Source organism: Antechinus flavipes, chromosome 6, assembly GCF_016432865.1.
Source record: "Antechinus flavipes isolate AdamAnt ecotype Samford, QLD, Australia chromosome 6, AdamAnt_v2, whole genome shotgun sequence".
NCBI classification, from domain to species: Eukaryota; Metazoa; Chordata; class Mammalia; order Dasyuromorphia; family Dasyuridae; genus Antechinus; species Antechinus flavipes.
The window spans coordinates 229,176,203-229,197,739 of NC_067403.1; the positions used below are offsets into that span (position 1 = coordinate 229,176,203).

Below are 21,537 nucleotides of genomic sequence, written 5' to 3' on the forward strand. Positions count from 1 at the left end.
CTTGAATTTCTTCAACCTAGTTGTTTTGTCCATCTTCTTCCTAAAGCACCGAAACTCAGAATAAGTTATATGTCTTTCTTCTCCCCAATCCACACTTTATCAGAGATCAGTAGCTATTTTAAAAATACAGTATCTTGTTTTATATTCTAACTTTTCTTGAGTCAACTAGGAACCATTTTAATGTCATCTAAAATAAGATTTGTGATAAAGCTACTTTGGACTTAAATGTCTTTGGGACTTAAATATCAGGTAATATCTATTGTAAAATATGCAGTTAAGCTTGTTATAATCTTCCTGTACACTGCAGGTTATCATACTGAATCGAACTGTTTGTTTTCTTTTATAATTTTATATTGCGTGCAAACATATGGAACATAAAAGATGAAATGACTGAGGAAACAAAAATTTGAATTTCCAAGCATACTAATTTATTAAGCAGTACATGTTATTAAGCATAACAAATCACATATAGACCTCAGTTTAATATAGAAAAATTCTTCTCTTCCCTGTATTAAAAATTATGGAATAAGATTAGTTAATCAAAAGAAAACAATTAACCAGGATACAAAATTAAGTAATCTGATTTCTAATTGGAGGAAAGATTAGGGACTTTCTTTGTTGGGAAAGGGAGAGTGAATAGGTACAGTTGAAATTAAAGGGGAAAAGTTATGATAATTATCTTTAACTGTTCTTTTAATCAAAATTTTTTTTCCTTTGTGAAATGTTATATTTTGTTGCTAGTAAGTGTCCTTGAATTCTGTCTTATCTCTAGAGATGCTCTCAAACTTGTACAGCTAAAAAAATCAGGCAAAATTGCTGAATCAAGACCTTCTCCAGCACCTCCTACAACTGCAGTGCCTTTGCCTCCTCAAGCAGCTACTGGGCCATCATCTTATCCAAGACCGATGATTCCGCCAGTTTCTACTCCTGGGCAACCTAATGCAGTGGTAATACCTTGCGCAGATTTAGCATTTTAATAATGATGTTCCATAAAGAATTAAAAACTAAAAGAGATTGAAACATTTTTAAAAATGGACATTAATTGTGTTCCTTAAGCATGTAAAGAAAATAGATTTTTAAGAATCCAAGCTTTTTTCTGCATAGAAATGGGCTCACTGAGCTGGGATCCTATTTGACACAGAAATTCCATGTATTTAGTACAAAATAGATATTATTTGTGTATGTTACTTTCAGGGCTTCCCATGTTAATTTCCCTGGCCAGTCAACTTATTACTTAGTGCTTACTCCTTGCCTCAGGAAGGAAGGAATCACCACATTATTTCAAATGATGCCCCTTTTTGAATGGATTGGAATGTATGTCAAAAAGGAATAGCAGTCTGCTATTGCTGAAGGATTTTATTATTTTGTTAGCATTTTTGAGAGTCTCAGAAAAATCAGGTCTCCCCTTTTAAAAGCAAATTTTATAGAACTTTCCAAGATAAATAGAAATTACTTAGAGATTAACTGAGACTTTGAATTATTCTTGCCCTTCATCTCTATCATAGCAGATAAACAAGAGTTGACTGTCTTTGACTTATTTTATTTATTGTCTATTGTGTAGTCTTAATTTTTTTTTTTTTTTTTGCATTCAGCTGATTAACTCATTATGAAGCTGCCGAAAGGAGAGAGAGTATAGCTCTGAGTGTGATTTCTTTGTAATTTTAAACCCAATAGCACAAAACTAACTTCTTGCAAGTTTGATTTTTCTTCATTGGTTGTCATGGTCATGCTTAAATAGTTAAAATGCATGTCATTTTCTTTTTCTTTTTTATTAATTTGTTTTATTAACGTACTATATATTTTTCTATTTTTTTCTCAAAGAAGCAAGAGGTTACCTCATCTCTTTTAAATGACTACTCTTTACATTAATTTTTAATCAGTGTTCTAAGCTAAGGTTATTGGGACAGAATCCCAGTTGGGTAGTTTTTCATTTTTCTGCCACCCATGGTTTAACACATAGATTACTGTTTCTTTTTAGGGCACATTCACTGAAATCCCTGCCAGCAATGTTAGAAGAGTAATTGCCAAGAGGCTAACTGAATCTAAAAGTACTGTACCTCATGCATATGCTACTGCTGACTGTGACCTTGGAGCTGTCCTAAAACTAAGACAAAATCTTGTCAAAGGTTGGTAAAGAGACTTTGGGCAATTTAATTAAGTCACATTGTTTGTGAAATTCAAATTCTGTCATGTATACATATATAGTTTTAACTTTGAAATCATAAGGCCGTAGATTTAGAGTTAGAAGGAATTATGGACCTCTCCTTTGTTTACATTTGAAGAGATGGCAGCCCAGGGAGGTTAATGACTTGGTGACTCAAGTCACAGAGGTAATAAATGTCACATTGGAATTTGAATTCATGACTTAGTGAAGTTTTGTGACATTTCATCTCACTTAAAGGAAGAAATCCATCGAATTCTTGAATTCTAGAAAAAGAAGCTTATCCTGGTAACGTAACCTCGAAATCCCCTAATGCTTTCTTCTTTTCTCTTGTTCTCTTTCTTTCTCTGCCACAAAATAGTAGTAACCATGTTAAAAAATTAGCAATTCAACACACATTAAGCTCCTGTAAATTAGCTGTTTTTTCAGGAATTCAAAGATAATGAAAACTTAAACCAGACTGAACAAAATTTAATTCTTTTCAATTGTGAAGACAATTCAACGTCATAATTAGGAGCATCAATTTTTGAAGTTTTTGTCTCAGAATATTGTTTGAATGTTTTCATTGTTACTTTCTGCCTTATATCCATCCCAGCACTCTCTCCAACCCCCCTTTTGGGTTTATCATGCTCCATTTTCCTTAGTTATTCAAAATATATTTTTAGCAAAAAGCAAGAGAGAGGGTGCCAAAATTCTCTGTTTTACATCATCTGGAGACATTAATTTATCATTATTAATTGATTAATTAAACACTAATTTATCTTTTGGTACTCTAAATGTCAGACTCTATATCTATGATCACATAGACATATGTCTATGTCTATAGCACAGGCTAATGTAGAAATTAAATCATATCAAACCTGAGCATCTTACTATAAATGAATCCAGAACACAAAAGGAAGTTGTAGCTGAATGGAAAGATGGCAAAATAGCTTACAGATTCTTCTTGGAGATTCAGCTAAAAGAATTTGTTTTAGTGTATAATAGAGGAAACCAGAAACAACAGTTTCTTGGGATAAAGGAAGGAATTTTACAAATATTATCTCATTTGATCCTCACAACTACCCTAGGAGACAGATGTTATTTTTATTTCTTTAAGGACACTGAGGCAGATAATGTTTATTTATTTATTTATTTATTTTATTTTAATATCGTTTTATTGATAGAATGCATGCCAGGGTAATTTTTTACAGCATTATCCCTTGCATTCATTTCTGTTCCGATTTTTCCCCTCCCTCCCTCCACTCCTTCCCCCAGATGGCAAGCAGTCCTTTACATGTTGAATAGGTTACAGTATGGCAGATAATGTTTAAATAATTTTCTCACTATCATACAGCTGTCTAAGATCAGTTTTGAGTTCAGCTGTTCCTGAGTTCAAATAAACTTCCATATTCTTTGATACTTGATGACTTCAATGTAGATGTCAGATGGATAACAGTTACAAAAAGTATATTACAAAATATGGTTTAAGAAAAAGTAATGAGAAAAACAAAAGAGTGAATAATTAAATACTAAAAGTTTTTTTAGAAACTTCATGCCTATACATCACGAAAATTTTCCTTGAGAAAGTGTATGACAGATCCAGGATGTGGTAAGCACAGAATAATAATAAAATGCACGTACACACACACAATTTTATTAGGCAGTTAATCAGTAGCTCACTACTATTGTGGGAGCTATTCCTGAATCAGTTATATTTATACAGTCAGATCACTGACTTGTTAGATTTAAATAAAAAGTTAAAATGAGGGAAAAATAACATGTTAAAACAAGTTCCTGGTACTGAAAAATGGGAAATGGATGAAGGGAAGGATGACAGTAGTTTTAATAATTTCATAAGGAAATTTAACCAATGTAAATCAGTTCCCATGATGTGTCTCAAAGTGACAAAACCCTAAGCTACTATCTAATGGAGAGCTTTGGGCAGCCAAGAGCCACACCAGTTTAATATGTTAATTATGAAACATTAAGAAACAACAAAAAATAGAGAAGACATAGTGAAAGGTGAGTCTGTGAGACTACACACAATAAGCAGGAGTTGGGAAACTTGAGTTTAAAGAAATCTCAGCAAGGCTTTGAACGAAGGTGTCCTTACCTGCCTATGTCTGTCCCTTCTGTAAGTTTACCTGAAGACTACTGAATATGTTGGAGGACTTGCCTTTGTTTCTTTCTCCATTGTCAAAGTATAAGTGGATTTCACAGCTCATCATCAAAACCTTTCTCTTGCCACATGACCAGCCTATGTTCTTTTCCAACATTTCTTTGGTGACGTCCTGTATTCCACTTCTGTGCCGCTCCTTGCTTATAAAATTTCCTTTTGAAGATGAAATGGAGTAGTACTAAAAAGTTCTGAATAAAGAGAAGAATCTGCAAGCTATTAGCCAACTTCTGAAGAAATGAAGAAATGAAAATATCTCAGTTTTCATCTTACAGTCCATTGAATTGGCAAAGATGATAGAAGAGGAAAATAAATGTGGGGGAGGTTCTACGAAGACAGATACTCTAATAGACCAATTCACAGCTCTGCCAAGAGTCTACTCTTCTAAAAAGTCACAAAAACATACAGATCATTTGACTCCGTGATTGAATCAGTAAGTATATCTCCCCCCCAAAAAAAGTTAAAGATGAAAAAGTCAACTTAGAAGCAAAATAGAATGTTACCTATTGCAATAGCAAAGAAGAGGGAAGAAAGTAATTCTTTATTCATTAATTCTGAATGGTTCAACAAATTGTGGGCAATAATACTCTAGAGGAAATAAGAAAAATTCCTAGAAACTTGAGAAAACTTGTTTGAACTGGTAGAGAGCAAATGGAGCAGAATTAGGTGAGCAATTTACTCAATAACCTCAATAATAATATCAAAAGGTGTCATTGAAAGACATCAGAGGCATATTGGCCTGAGGTCATTGGAGTCACAGACCCCCTTCTCCCCCCTCCCCCCCAGACTACATTGCACCCATGTCCCCGTCCATCCTACTGTGCTGTGGTCCATCGGCAACACCCTTGATGCTTCCCCTCCACCACAATCTCAGTCCCTCTACACAGAGTATGTAAGCTTAGCCAAGTGAGATGCTTCTGGGGGGCGTTGCTGCTTCTGAAAAATTGCCCTTTGGGGCATCTTGTAACACTCTGTGACGTGGTTTACACTTCCTGTGTAGCAGTGGATCTGAGGCTTCTTGGGACCAGAGCTGCCATAGCAGCTTCTCTGGGACCTGAACCTGCTTGACAGATTGTGCCATGAGTATGATTCCTACAGAAGCTCTCAGGAAGCCAGAAATGACTCCTGACGACCTGTTGAGCAACAGCCCTACAGTTGTGGTGATGCTGGCTGCTTCCTGTGGCGTGTCTGTGTCACTGCCTACCTGGTCAGCTCTACCAATCCCATCTGGACTTTTAGAGAGATAGGGCTTGTCCAAGCCCAGGATGGGGATCATCAGAATGCTTTTGTAACACGACTGAAGGGCTTACATTCAGCCTGATCAGCATCTTTGTCGTGGGTGTCCATGCAGGGAAGACTATCAGCCTCTGGTCTCCGTGCCCACCTGCAGTGGGATTTCTGGAAGATGAACTGAAAACTCTGACAGGAAGAATCCAAGAGGCTGGGAGGAAGCTTGGCAAAGCTAAAGTTGAGCAGATGCTGCTCCCCTTTCAGTGGCCTGTGCTGCTGCCAGGTGTGCCTTCTTTTTCTGGATGTGGTCAGCAGAAAGGAAGATGACATGGAGTGGCCCTTTGTCAGAAGAAAGAGAGTGCTCCTAGTTTTCCACACCTTGTTGCTTGGGAGAAAGGGGCATCAAAAAGAATCTGGGTCCTAAGGCCATTCCCAATCTGAAAGCCTCCATCAAGAAAGAAGAGGATTTTGTGAAGAATGTGGAATGGATAAACTAGAATGTGAAAAGGGGAATCTATTTCCTTCATTTATTCAGGCATCATGCAACTCAGAAAGGTATTTCACACGCAGTGTGTCCTCTTTGGGAGAAGGATTATATTAATTTATTATCATCTCCAAATTGTCAGTTGGTATGTCGGTGCATCAATAAAACAGTCATTGATTTAAAAAAAAAAGCCTTGAAAAGTCTGATTAGTGCTGACTCATTTTAATAATGTGTCTTTTCTTGTCTAAATGGCAACTTATATATCTTTGTCCATCAGTGTGTTAATATGGATCAGACAGATGCCCAATATTTTAGGCACAGAGTCAAACAGGAACAGCTTCTTTATACCATTTTTTAGCTTCTTTATACCAATTCTTGATTGTTGTGTGGATGTAGAACATCCCTTCAAGAGAAGTGAAAATAAGTATCTCAGAGAGGATAGTTGAAGAAAGGCACATGGTGGATGTTATTGGCCATAACACATCAACAGTGAGAAACTTCAAAAAAAGTTAATTGTCAAAGTGTTACAGTTAAAAAAAAAAAAAAAAAAAAAAAGGTAAACTAGCACCAGCCCTGATTTCAGGAGGACCTGAGTTCAAACCCAGCTCAGACACTTAACACTTCCTAGCTGTGTGATCCTGGGCAAGCCACTGAAACCTAGTTGCCGCAGCAAAAAAAAGAAAAAAAGAAAAAAAAAAGGTAAACTGGCCACGTGGCCAGTACAAGGTACGATAGGTAAACAACACTTCTGCTGTCTTGAATATGTCAGAAGATCTGAAGCCAGGAGAGGTAGGCATGCATGGGCTGTGTGCCATATCATTGGAGGGAACATCCAGATGGAGGAGATCTCAGACCCAGCTGAGTGTTTTAGATGAATGTTTCCACAAATACTGGATTATATGCCTAAGAAGTGGCTTTGAACAGATATTTATAATTCATTGATTATAAGCTTATATTTGAAATAACATTATCTTAGGATATTATTAACATGCATCAGATTCATTTGCATCTGCCCAGACTGAGTAAGAGTTTTTAGCCTATAAGAGTTTAACTCTTTAACCTTTTTTTTTTTTTAATGTTATTATTAACATTACTTTCCATGTAAAGGATAAATCCTTTTTGAGGCATGCTATGTAGTTATTTGTTCCATTTAATTTGATGAGAGAGAATGTATGTGTGTGTGTGTGTGTGTGTGTGTGTGTGTGTGTAATTATATTTGCTTATTGGTAAAGCTCGCATAAAAACTTGTGATATATATGATAGAAAACACATACAAGTTCAGGGGAACAAAGAATTTGATAAAACTTTATAAAACTATTGGTGCTTTTTTTTTTACATACAAGTCTGGTCACCTTATTGTGTATTGGAAAGACTGTTCTTCATTTTTCAAGTCCAGTTGTTCTCTTAAAGATTTTTCATGCAAAGCCTTTTGCCACCATCTCAAAAAAGCAATTTGAAAATTCATGGGCTTCAATTTTTTATTTAGTATCTTATGAATCCCATTTGCTGTTATAAAACAAAAACAGTCTTCAGAAATGTATTTTTGTTCTTAACTTCCCATAAGTAAAAGGTTATATAAATAAATGGAAACTACTGAACTCTGGCTGAAGAGGTTTTATGACTTTGTGAATGTCTTTTGTGTAATAACCAAACAAAGCCAGCTTTAGTATCTCAGAGTCTTAAAGCAGTTATAAAACTCCTGACTGTGTTATTTACTTTAAGCATATTTGAGAATTGTGAGGGGATTTTTGAGTGGGTATAGAAAGAAGCGGCTCTCTTTTTTCTGCAAGATTAGAATTCATTTTGACTACATCGGATCCTTCTTTTCTGATTGTTCATTTTCTTCAAAACTAGCCTTTAAAAAAAAAAACAAAAGACTGTCAAAGGACTTGTGATTCAGTCTAAGAGGAAGTTGTACCAGGAAGAAGACTGAATCAAAAAATAACCAGAAGTGTGACCTTGAAAGAAGAAGAAAATGAGAGCCCATCTTGATCCAGTCAAGTAATGTCCCCTTGAATTTCTTGGGCTCTCCAATGGCTGCAAGAGCCAGTCTTAGTGGGTCACTAGTGACTCAATACTATCTTCTAAAAACTGCTCCCAGAAAGTACCGGACAGACAGTAATAGTCATACCTTTCCAGAACACGTGAAAGTTTGCAGAGTACAATTCTGCAGTACATGCCAGGGTCACTTTCTTCCTCTTAGTGATGAGCGGAGTGAAGCTCTCCGGGGCTCACTGACTGTGTATGTTCTAACATTCGTTCTTGTCAAAGGCAAGACCCCAAGATATGAGGAAAAGCTCTCTGCTTTTCACTGTCCTGTGCAGGCTAATGGCACTTGGTAAACTTTGTCAGGGATGACAGATTTTCTTGGAAGAGCTTAGAAAAATAAACTGGAAATGTATGTACAATCTCCATTCCTGAATAAGTTTTCCTCAGGTGACTTTATATTAATAGATACTTACCATTTATACTCTGTAGTGGGATATGTACTTCTTGCATGTTGGATGCAAAGCATCCTATTATTCACCTAATGTCTATAGTTCACCTAACTGAATTCTACAATTCTGCAGTTTTGTGTAAATAGAAAAAGCTGTGTATTTTTAGGATACATAGATCTCTACATTTTGCAGGAATAGAAGGATTTAAAGAGAATTGTAGATGTAGTAGGAAAAAGCAGAGGCTGATTTGAAGTGTTCACATTTCAATTTGTAAAGAATCCAAATAATAATGCCAACTTGAATAGAAAACGTATTTGTCTTTGGAAAATGTTTTTTTGTTTAGTTTGCTTGAACTGCATTTTATGGCATTATGGAGAGTGGTCTTTGTTGTAAACTGTCATTGTATGTTAGATATTTGGAACCTCATGAAGGCCTTTGCTCAACTGTATCTCCCATGGCAGCTGTTAAATATCTGGTAGCACAAGTCCTTCCCACAAACTTGGTATCTGCTGCAGAATTGAGATCCAGAAATACTGCCCCATTTTCCCCAGTGGCTAGGATATGCAAGGCCCTTCAGGATTACTGATAAGGTCTGTCTGATAGCTACTTAACATTCAAAGAACCAGATGTAAAACTGCTCTAGGGGAAGTTGGAATCAGTGCAGAAATATAACCTATGAAAAAGGCTACTCATGACTCTTAAAGAATAGGGGCCTGCCCAAAATGCTTCTTCCTCCCCCTCCTCCCCCCTCCTCTGAGTTTTACTCAGAAAATCTTATTGTGGCTAGGGAAAACTTGCTCAAGAGTTCTTAGGTATCCGATTTTTTAAAAAATCATTCATGTTTATGTAGTATTTTAAGAGAGAGTCATGTGACTATGGAAGTACATTTAGAAGAATTGCAGGAGTTTAACCAGTATCGGATCTCTTGCTGTCTAGGAGAGGCAAGGGAAAGAGAAAAATCCAAAGATTTTGCAAAGGTGAATGTTGAAAACATCTTTGCATATGTTTGGAAAGATAAAATCCCATTAAAAAGAAGAGGGACTTAATCATGGATTAAGTGACTTTTGAGGTCCCTCCCAGATTCAAACCTCTGTTCCTTTGAATAAAAGGGAGCCCATTATCACCCAAGGCAGTCTAGTCTATTAATGTTTTTTTTTCTTTGAAGTTTTATTAGAAATTATTTTGGAAATTCTCATATTTTCTAAGAGGATCTTCCAAAACAATTATGTACACCAAAGCTTAGGGTGTAATTATAAAATTTTAGTGATATAACCTCATTTTAAAATGGCAATTTCCTATGAAATTGATGGTGACTATTTCTGTTGTTACAGGAGTAGAATTTCTGTGCTCATCTCTTAATAGTCTGTGCTTCCTTAATATTTCTTAGGTTCCTTTAAAATAGAAATTTGTTCATTTTTTTTAAATTAATGAATCTTTGCTTCATTCATGAACATTTTTTAAAATATGTGGTGGGGTCCTTGGATTTCTAGTTTTGACAAAACTGGAAAAAGGAACTTAGTATTAGGAAATTTGCCTGGGAAGTCTTTATTGTTTCTCTGAAAATGTACCAAGAAATTAATAAGATGAGCCTTTGGATAAGTCCTGGCCACAGATGTGGTTTTGGGACAGATTGCATATAAATAATAGGAAAAAAAAAAAAAAACTTGGATTCTTTTGAAATAGTGGTTTTGTTTGAATGTTCATTTATTTTTAACTTTTATCAGTTCCAAATTTTCTCCCTCCATCTGCTTCTTCCCCTACCCATTGAGAAGGCAAGAAATAAGATATCTATCATACAAATCATATTTCCCCCATTAGCCACATTCTGGAGGGACAGAAAAAAAGCAAGAAAAATAAAGAGGAAAAAATATATTTTGGTCTCTGAGTCCATCAGTTCTCTCTTGCTGAAAGTAGATAACATTTTTCATCAGGAGTCATTTGGAATTGTCTTGATAATAGCTAAGTTTTTCACAATTGATTAAAGCTTATCCACCCTGAGATTTATTTCTGCTTTTTTTTTTTTAAGCCAAAAAGATTGCAGAAGTTTTTTGTTGGAGTTTGTGACTGCTGGTCTAGACTGTGCTGGAAGAGGAAACTCTTCTCCCAGTTCAGATCAGTTCTTCTTGCAGCTCCCAGTCTTCCAGAGTTGTTTGAGATACTGGAAGCTTAAGTGACCCACCCAGAGCCCCCCAGACAGTGTGATGGAGAGGGAACTCAAAACCAGGTCTGCATCCACAGCTTTCTGTTTCCTGGCCCCATCACATTATCAGTTCCTGCCATAGGTAGGGCACAGTGAGAATATAGCTCCTCTAAGTTAAAATCTCGTTGGGAAGGGGATCTTGTCATTATGAAGTTGTATAGCCCTCAAGGAGCATCCAGCAGATGTTCTTAGGTTCTTCTGCCCCCCATAGAAACAGGGCTATCTAGTAGTGTACATTGTTGGCAGAGTGCTAGTTTCTGAGATACCCAATTGGCACTAAGTTGTACTTTGGTTATCATTTAGATGTCAGACTTTTCTCAGAGTATCCTGCCTTGTTTTCTGCCCTCTTTCCCATTGGGAATAAGAAGGATAAAACCTATACAAGTGAGCAGGGATCAGGTTTTAGGATTGGTTTTTATATGGGCCCAAGCAAAAAGCCTCATCAGGAGACCTTGTGTTCACTGAAAGGATCTCTGTGTTTCACCATAAAATTAGAAAAGCATCTTTCCAAGGAATTGAAAATTGAGTGAATACCCATCAGTTGGGGAATGGCTGAATGAGTTACAGTATAGGAATATAATGGAATATTATCATTCTGTAAGAAATGATCATCAGTAGGATGATTTCAGAATGGCCTGGAGAGACTTACATGAACTGATGCTAAGTGAAATGAGCAGAACCAGGAGATCATTATACATGGCATCAACAAGATTATGTGATCAACTATGATAGACTTAGCTCTTCTTAGCAATACAGTGATCCAAGGTGATTCCAGTACACTTGGGATGAAAAATGGCATCCGCATCCAGAGAGAACCATGGAGGCTGAATGTGGAGAGAAGCATTGTAGTTTCCCTTTTTTTTGGTGTGCTTGCTTGTTTTTTCTTTCTCATGGTATTTTTCTCTTTGGGTCTGATTTTTCTCATACAACATGACGAATATGGAAATATGTTTAAAAGGATTGCACATATGTAATTTATATCAGATTGCTTGTTTCAGAGGAGAAAGGGTAAGGGAGAGAAGAAAAATTGGAAACAAAAATGAATATTGAAATCTATGTATACTTGTATTTGGAAAAATAATATATTAATAATTTTTGTTTTTTAAAGCATGCTGCTAGTGGGTCTGCACCAGGACCTCTGTCAACATAGCTTCATTTTTTTAGACATTGTTCTTTTCTCAGATCTGATTTGTAGTGAGCTTGGTGGTTAATGTAAAGGCTGCCAGGACCCCTCTCAGAGACACCCGGCTTCTTGACTTTGTTGAAAGCTCTAAAAGAATTGAGTTACCATGTGATTCCCGAGCACTTCAGTTTTCCCCCTCAGTGATAACCAGGATAAAGTTTCATGTTAATTTTGTATCCTAGAATGTCATATTCTGTTTCTTGTGTGTCACATTTTATGGAATTTCCATTTCTGTCAAGTGTAGGTCAACAGATTGCTGGAAAATAATTTATAATTGTCAAATTGAGACCCACAATTGTAAGGTTCTGTGAGCAACAGTCTTGATCTTAAAATTCTTTTTCTCTTTCAGATGATATTAAAGTATCAGTAAATGATTTTATTATCAAGGCCATAGCTGTAACCCTTAAAGTAAGTAACAAAGCCCAGACACCTGGGATTTATCTGTTGGATTTACTTTGTATAGCCTTTGAATAGTGTGCACATATGTGTAATGTTTGCCTTCACTAGAGTTGGTTTGTGGGGTTTGGAAGTCATAGTCACTAACTTCATAAAATGTCAAAACTTCAAGGGAACTGTTCAGTATCACAGAAGAAGTCTTCAGCAAATACTTATTTGTTACTTACACATGCACACACTCTCTCTCTCTCTCTTTCTCATTCACTCTATATTTGAGGGTTTTTTTTAATTGTTTGCTGAAGAATACAGTCTATTATGTGGGTATCTATTTGATCTTCCAAAAACAAATTATGTTTTCTGAAAGATCCCAAGTACATATCAGTGTTTATTATTCTTTTACTAGCAATGTAAAGAGATTGGATTTGGGGCTTACATATTCTAGTAGAAATCTTTCACTTTTGCTAAAAGTACATATTTTTCCTGGAACAGCTTGAAAAGCTATTTGGAGGCGAGGAATATCTCCTTTTAAGCACTTGTAGAATGGACTTCTTCTTTTTGCTTTTAACCACTATGGGGGAAATGACTCAAATTATCTAACAGTGCACTATAAATTATCTTCCTAGAATTGGAATATAGTCATTCCTTAGTTAGTTGTGATGGATATTAAATTAAAAAAGAAAAACAAACAAAGCTGTTCCATATTCCTTTTTGGTTTTCTGGGAATTGTCTTCCTTTCAAATCAAAAGAACAGAGGTTTATTTTAGAGTATTAAAAAAATAGCTTATTAACTACTACTTAAAATCCAATATGGAAAATCTTTTTCTTATACCTATACTATACTATCAACCAGTATTTTGTTTCCCACAGATCCACTTATGATCCAGTTTCTTATTTTTAAGGAACATCTATTATAACCTTTTAAAAATTAAGTTAAAAGTGTTGTGAATAGCAATACGCAGAGAAGTATTTCTTTACTTTTGTGTCTTTTGGATATTTTGTACTTTAGAGATTATTATTTATATTGACATATGTTTATTTGTAATCTCATTTGCCTTGGTTTTAAGAAAATTTAACTCTGCTTAAAGTTCCCAATAATATAATAGATAGACTTCTCAAAATCTAAATCTAAGCTAGTACATTTTTTTTCTTTTTTTTACCATTCTCCTCCCTGGAAAAAAGAAATTAAGGTTTATAAATCAGAAATAATACAGGAATGTTTCTATGAAGCTTTAACTGTATATGTAATTATACCCTATGCTTGTATTATAAATTAGAAGATAATAAATAGTTGTACTGTGTGATTATTTTTCTACTTTCTGGTTTGATATTTTTATGCTGATATAAAACTGATTTTGAATCAATTTCTTATTTGCTCTTTGAATGATTTTAGTCTTCAAACATTTTTGATCTTTTTACACATGACAAAAATAAGATTATATAATAACTTTGGTTTAAATAGTTTTTTACTAAACTATTATTTATTTGAGATTATTATAATCCTAAATAAAAAGCATTTAGTGAGTACTGTTATAGCTAAGGGCAAAATTTAGGAATCATAATTTTAAACCATCACATTCACTATACTTAACGTATCAAGTTTATAATTATTTTCTAATTAAATTGTTTTCTAAAACTCTGATTTATAAATAATATTCTAGAACTTGAGAGGATATATGTATACCATGATTTAAGGAAATATTAATTTTTAAAAACTGTCTCTCCCCTTTCACATCTTTTTTCTGTCCATCCTAAGCAGGAGTCCTCCTCCCTTTAAAAAAATTCTTTACATATAAAATCTGTTACAATAAAAATCATCCTTGATTTTTGGTGGTCCCAAAGGGCCACCCATATGGCATGTGGTTGGGGTGGATACTATTTGCCCTGGTATGTAGAGCATTGTGAGCGTACTCTGGTAGGAGTTCCTCATTCACCCGTGTTTAACCTAAGCATCCTAAGACTTAAAGCAGTCAGGGGTCTTGGGGAGGGTCTTGTTCAATTCCTCCTTTTAGAGGTGACCTCGAGAACTGAGTCACCCAGAGCTGAGAGTTAGTCCTTGACTCCTTGACTCCATTTAGATGTGTTTATTATGTATGATGATTTTGTATGTGGTTGCAAGGGTTTAACAGGTTGGGCCAGTGGGAGGGGTGGGGATGAACCTTGTAAAATTGCATTCCTTGGAGCAGCTAGTTGGCACAGGGGTTAGAACACCAGCCTTGGAACCGAGAAGGCCTGGGTTCAAATATGACCTCAGACACTTATTTATCTCAGTGACCCTGGACAAGTCCTATAACCCTGATTGCCTCTCCTCCCCTGCTAATGTGTTTCAAAACAATGTTGAAGAATCAAAATCTATTGAAATGTGACATCATGTTACTATCCTATTGCCATCAGATTGTGTGAGGGGAGTATGTAGGACAGAATGAACATGCCCAAGGCAGTAGGCTTAGAAGCACTAGAAGCATCTCTCCCTCCCTCTTTCTTTACTCCTCAACTCCTTCACCCCCTGACCCTCCTCTGCCATTGAAGAAGTAAGAGTTTGCATCAAAACAAGTTAGTTTGGACCTGGGATTCTCAGATGCCCAGAGCATTTGTTCAGAGATTTCAGGGAATTTGTGAACTTGAATGGAGAAAAACAATGGTATTTTAAATGTGTTTCCATAAATGTACTTTTTTAAAAACACAATTTTTTACATCATTGAAACCAAAATATAAAATGTATTGTTATTTGACATTCCTATTCTCCTTCCAGGGCTCTATTAGAACAATGTACAGTTTGGGTGATACTTCTAGTAGCAAAACATTCTGCTACATTTTAAAAATGATAGAATTTACCTCAGCCATATGGATTAAAGCTTCTGAAAGTCATTCCTCCATGATTTCCATCTGGTAGCCACCAGCAATATAATACTTTTTTTCTTTTGTTTTTTAAAGTTACGATATCATTTTTCCTACTTCAGTTCATTTTCATAGATCAGGAAGGCTTATTGCTTTCTGCATTCTAAGTCTGAATTCTGCTTTAAGAAAATATAAAATTCATTTGTGCAATAAAGCTTTACCACATTATTCCAATATTTTCCTTCTTCCATTAAAAATGTATGGGTTTTGCTCTTCACATCTGCCTTGTCAGAGGAGGTGGTTAGTAAAAGTGTTATGCCCATTTTAAAGGAAGTTTGAGTCTCAAAGATGATGTGACTCACCCCCTAGTCACACAATTTATGTGGTGAAAATGTTGCCTCTATTTTTCTTGTGTTCGTGTAATACATTTGTCTTTAAATCAAGAGCCTCAGCCTAGTGTATTTAATTGCCATTCATGTCTTAGGGCCTTTTGGGTCTTTCAATGCTGTCAAACTCTGTTTAATATTCTTCTACTTCTGCCTTCCAGCAAATGCCACACGTAAATGCGAGTTGGGATGGAGAGGGCCCCAAGCAGTTGCCGTCCATCGACATCTCAGTCGCAGTGGCAACAGATCGAGGTCTCATCACGCCCATCATAAAAGATGCTGCTGCTAAGGGAATCCAGGAGATCTCTCTCTCTGTCAAGGTATTCCTGGAGCTTTCATCACCACAGTGTCACCTTCAGATAATTGGGGGTCCTCCTCCAGAAGCTGTGCTGCTTCCCTTGTGCATCAGGACTTTCTAGAACTCCAGGCCCTGATTGCAGAGTAGAAGGGCAGGGAGAAGGCTTGGACCAAGAGCCTCAGTGATAGGGGAGCCCCCGTCTCTCCTTGCTGACCAGTACCTCTGTGTGTCTGGAGCCACTGGGCTCCCCTGGGCTCACACCCACACCAGTGTGTTTTGGGATGCCCCAGCTCCAAGACCAAATCTTCATCCACCGCACCCTCTAGTTGTCTCCACCAAAGTCCCAGAAGAATTCTGCTTTTCTTCAGACTCTTTAGCTCCTGCTTCTCTCAGTTTTTATGGTAGTCAGGAAAAGATGAGATCATTTGCTTTTTTAAAAAAACTCTTTGTTAAATCCATTTGATATATCTGATCAAATCATGTGACTAGTGCTGTTGCCTAAGGTGGGAGAACATGTTTTTAGTTTGTTCTTTCTCTGTCCTAATTTTCAAGAACTATTTCAAGTCTAAACCCATCTCTTTTCATTTGAGGTTTTAAATCCAAATACTTTTGTTAAGCAGCAAGTATATATTTGTGATTTGTTTTGTTTGGCAACAATTCCTGATGACATGTTGATAGTGGGTAGGGGAGATTTAAGTTTAAAAAAATAGCCCGTGGCTTCTTTTTGTTAATTAGTGAATATCTGCAATATCCTGTTAATTCTGCTTATGATAAATTACAGTAAAATTAATCTTTTAAACTGTGATTGATAATTTTGTACTTTTCCACGCCTCCCCAAATTTGGCCACTGCATATGTGTGGTCTGGTTGTGGACCAACCTCCATGACCTTATGCCTCATGTCTAAGACATGAGGCTCAGCATGTCGCTAATTTTCAGAGAAAAGAAATTTAAACCCAAAGGAAGTAGAACTGCTGCCCTTCTAACAGTATGATGCTTTCTCTCATTCCCACCTTTTCAACATTTTAAGGCAACCCCAAAAAAGTAAACTTAAAAGGATGCCTGAAATTCCATAAACAATAAAATTTAGAGTCAGAGAGTACTTTAGAGTTGTCTGAGACAGGCTCCTCATTTTACAGATTAGAAAATGGAGGTCTAGAGAGGCAAGCGGCCAGGGACCTGGTTGTTCTGAGTTAGAAAGCAGGCACTGGAATCCAGAGTGTCTCAGGTGGCTACTGTTTTTTCAAGAATACATTTTGCATTCAAAACAGGAAATTGCTTTGCTTATAAACAACACTGAACTATCATGGGAAATAATTATATGCCGAACACTGGAACAGAGAAACAGTTTGGCATAATTACATTAACATTGGACTGGAAATGCTAAAACAAAAAGGAGAAAAAAAGTAATGTTGCCTTTAAACTTTTGAATTCACTTCTTTTGTTCTGAGAAATCTGCTGTTCTCTATTTGGTTTTTTATCCATCTCCCCCTATTGTATTTAAATTAGAAGATATATAGCACATCACAAAAAAATTAACAACTTGACTTAATTAGCAAAATTGCATAAATTTTGTGAACTGAATCTTCTATTTTTCGGTTGTAACTATCCAGAATTTTTTTGGTGCTGATATTTTATTTTTATTTCTTTAGGCTCTGGCAAAGAAAGCAAGAGATGGAAAACTGTTACCAGAAGAATATCAAGGAGGGTCTTTTAGGTAAAGTAGAAAAACTAATTACAATCAATGTCGGCTAGATATAGATTCATTTTATTTGACTAAACATCCTTATATTTCTCTAAAATTAGGCAGCAAAGAATATAGAAAGAAAACATTCTTCTGACCAGTCAGAATGTACCTTTTAAAGCCCCTTGAGACAGAAAAAGGGCAGGAAGATGGCTCAATGAGTAAAGTGTCTGGGCCTGCTAAGTTCAGATGTAGGTAGCTGTGTGATCCTGGCAAGTCACCTCATCCTTTTTTGCCTCTGTTTCCTCACTTGTAAAATGTCAAACTCCAGTATCTTTGCTAAGGAAATCCCAAATAGGGTCATATCAGACATGACTGAAATGACTAAACAGCAACAGAAGTCACAGAAAAGCTAATAAGAGTCCAGAAACACTTATAAATGAATGTGCTCTTTAATCCATATTGATTCTTTTAAACTTTCTTATTTTTTGTTAAATAACTATGATTTTCTTTAAAAAGTTGATTCTGCAGCATGCTCTTTTATAAGAAATTAATATACCCTATACACTAGAAACCAGTCAGTCTTGTTTTCAATTCAGTTCAGCAAGAATGTACTTAATTGTCTTCTCTGCTTGGTTCTGAGGGCAGATAAAAGGTTAACTAAATGGAGTGTTTTACCTCTAAGCAGTAAAGGATCCCATTTTAGTCAATCTTTTTTTCTGCTTGGAGGTAAAAGAGTATTGGGGAGTTGAGTCAGATGTGCAAATAATCTAAAAGATGTGCAAATAATTCTATGTGCTTATTTCTAATTATGAACTCTTTTTTGAAGTACTTTGGAGAAAAATGTTAACATTTAAGTTTTTAATACCTTAATTTTACTATCCTCAGAGTTCACAGAAACCATTATGCTTATTTGGCTAAATGTTTTTTAGTATCTGAAATAATGTTTACTTGAAGATTCAATAATACATTCTTGCTATATGGTCAGAAAGGGGGTTTCCAAAAGGATTTCCTGATTCAGTGCCTTTTATTTTTCTCATAGTGTGTCTAACTTGGGGATGTTTGGTATCGATGAGTTTCGAGCTGTGATCAATCCTCCTCAGTCCTGCATTTTGGCTGTGGGCCGATCCCGACTTCAGCTCAAACTCTCTGAAGATGAAGAAGGAAATGCGAAGCTGCAGCAGCGCGAGCTCATGACAGTCTCCATGTCCAGTGACAGCCGAGTGGTGGACGATGAACTGGCTACCAAGTTTCTTGAACGTTTTAAAGCAAACCTAGAGAATCCTGCCCGGCTCTACTAATTTCAGAATGACCAGCTAACAATACAGGTTGTTACAAAAAAGAAAGCTTACAATCTATAGGAAAACAGTTTGAATGTTTAGTATGAAATGGACAGAGTATTTAATTTATTTGGGGTGAAAGAACCTGGACCTTGTCTTTTATTTCTATGTTTTAAAAATATCCTATTTTAAAGATTAATCAAAGGAAGAACACATCTAGTTATCTGGCATCTTTTAAAACTATTTTGGTGCTGCACAAAAGGGATCTATTTAACTAGATGTAACTTAAATTATATATTTAGAAAAACATCCAGGGGATGTTGGAGAGCCTGAGTATTTAAAAAAGAAAACATTTGAAGATCAAGACTAACTTTTTCACACGGAAAGTTGGGCCAATCTTTATTGAGTTGCTGTGCTTCGATTTTACAAGGGCTGCTCTGACCATATTCCTAAACAGTGTAACACAGAGAGAAGCATTCCTGCTAAGGACAAGTCACTACACAATTAGGATTGTGGAATTGTTTCTGCATACAAAGCCATACCTTTCCCAAGGTAGTTTCTAACAGTCTTATTGTTTTGCTTTGACATTGATACACTGTGAGCTTCTTGAGAAGGAATGGGGAAAAAAAAGATACATTTCTACTAAACAAAGACCAAAAGGGCAAGATGTATTTGAATGGAAAATCATAGCCAAAACATCTTTACCGTCTGGTAGAATTTTAGAAACAGTGAATAAATTTTAAAATGTACTTACTCTGATGCTAATTCACCATATACTAAAATAAATGATAATTTCCCACTAAACGTTTTTTTTTTTTTTTTTTTAAGATTCTTTATTTTAAACATAAAGTATTACCTTGTGTATTTGAATTGTTCTTGATTTAAGCAATATATTTTTGGAAAGTAGATGCACATATAAAATAGACTAACTTTTTCCTTCAGTGTATTGGGATAATCCTGGACAGGAATAAGATGAAATAGTCCCTTAGTCTCTTTCTTTGTTTAGATGAGCATAACATTTGATAAGATTTATAAAATTGGAAGATTTTTAACAAAATGAACAAATTGGAAGCATGAGAACTGTGACTCTTCTGCTAAGTTATCAGTATTAAGTCATTCACCATTTATGTCCAGGTTTCAAATATGTACCAGTAGCTGGCCAAAATTACTCTCCCATATAAGAAATGTATATTATGAATGATTGTCACCAAAAAAAAATCTCCAAAGATTTTGTTGTATTATTTTGATAGAGATGCTCGAAAGAAACAGTTTGTAGTCTATCTCTTATAATGTTATACAGTACAATAAAAGAGTTGTAAAAACTCACTTAATAACTGTATCAATGAAATTCTACCAGGTAGCCAAATTTTAAGATTGATACCAGAGGATCCCTGGTCCTTAGCACAGTGAATTTAGAGGAAGATGAACTTTCTTATAAAAAGAAGGAATCAAAACATAGAATATAAGACATATACAAAAGAAAGGAAGAAGCAAGATGCTGGGAGATGTTATTTGTCAGACAACTTTAATTTGACAGAAACTGAACCAGATAAATTTTTTTTTTTAATAACAAAAATGAGAGTTTATGCTAATTGGATTAACTCATTATTTCAAGATAATTTTCACTGAAATAACTTACTTTTCCAATTCTTAGGCCTGAGTAATCTAGGAAGCAGGTCATAAATCCTTAAGCACTGCCAGGAACATGAGGAGAAATCAGTTTTATTTTCTCATGAATTTGGTGAGTTAGATAAGACACTTAACCCTGTTGTGTCTTTGTTTACTCTTTTATGAAATGGGAAGATGTCATCTGCTCCTTATCTCCTTCTGGAGATATATATGAGAATATGTGAGATGATATATATCAGGACCTGTATGAAGTCATTGAGAGGCTTTATCTAACAAACAGTTTTTAAGTACCTACTAGAGATCCAGGTAAAACCTTTATGGTGTAAAAACAGTTCCTGGTTTATTGGAGTTTACACTCTACAATTTTTGGCCAGATTCAGATCACTAGTCCACACCCAATTCAAAATGACAATACTCCATTTAGGTCGATCTTCAGTTGGAGATACTTTTTGCAAGACAGCAGAGAATGAACAGATTTGTTTCTGTCTTGAAAATGTATCTCCTTTCCAACTATTCTATTGAAAGATAGGTGGTGCTATGGATTAATATTCTGAAGAGAAGCTCAGTTCGGATAAATTGTGCTCATGATACTTTGCAACATGGTGGATTTAAGCTTGGGTCAGGTGAAGAAAAGGAAGAGCAAGGAGTTTACAGGAAAGACTTAACCATTTAAACATAGAATTGTCTGAGTAGAAAAGGATTCTCAAAAATGCTACAAATAGTTTTCCAAAATAACTTATTTTTAAAAACCTTTCAGTAAAGTTATTTTATTTGATCAAATATAGTTTGTCTTTTAAAGTTTCTAAACTTAAAATACAAAGGATTTAGTAAGATTTTCAGTATTGAAAAGATTATCATTATTAATGCTATTTTAGCATTAAATGAATAAACTAAATTGCATACAATGAATAAAGTAGACCAATATGCCGTTTTGGCAGCCCTAAGTGAATAAGGAAATGAGAATTTCCAAATCCGGATGCATTTGATTGGTAAGAGTTGAAGCATAATTGTATCTTTATGATCTTGGTGCTAAGGCTCTTCTTGGTAGAATGGATATGACAACAGAAAAGAGCAGTAAAATATTAGCCAATTTTTAATGGAGATATTATTTATTTAGCCTCACCTGAAAGCATTTGTTTTAGTAGCAGATACTGTCCCACACAAAAAACAGTTAATC

The 21,537-nt window shown here is 35.4% G+C and overlaps 1 protein-coding gene across 1 annotated transcript in view; it reads left to right on the top strand.

The window, feature by feature from the left end:
- The window catches only part of PDHX (pyruvate dehydrogenase complex component X), a 72,794-nt gene extending 53,259 nt beyond the window's left edge, over positions 1–19,535 (top strand). Inside the window, exons 6-11 of the mRNA XM_051966242.1 lie at positions 773–947; positions 1,979–2,126; positions 12,204–12,262; positions 15,633–15,791; positions 17,420–17,484; positions 18,494–19,535. Of these exons, the coding sequence (XP_051822202.1) occupies positions 773–947; positions 1,979–2,126; positions 12,204–12,262; positions 15,633–15,791; positions 17,420–17,484; positions 18,494–18,752 (865 nt within the window). The 3' untranslated portion in view covers positions 18,753–19,535. The remainder of the gene's footprint in view (positions 1–772; positions 948–1,978; positions 2,127–12,203; positions 12,263–15,632; positions 15,792–17,419; positions 17,485–18,493) is intronic.
- The last annotated feature ends 2,002 nt before the right edge of the window (positions 19,536–21,537 follow it).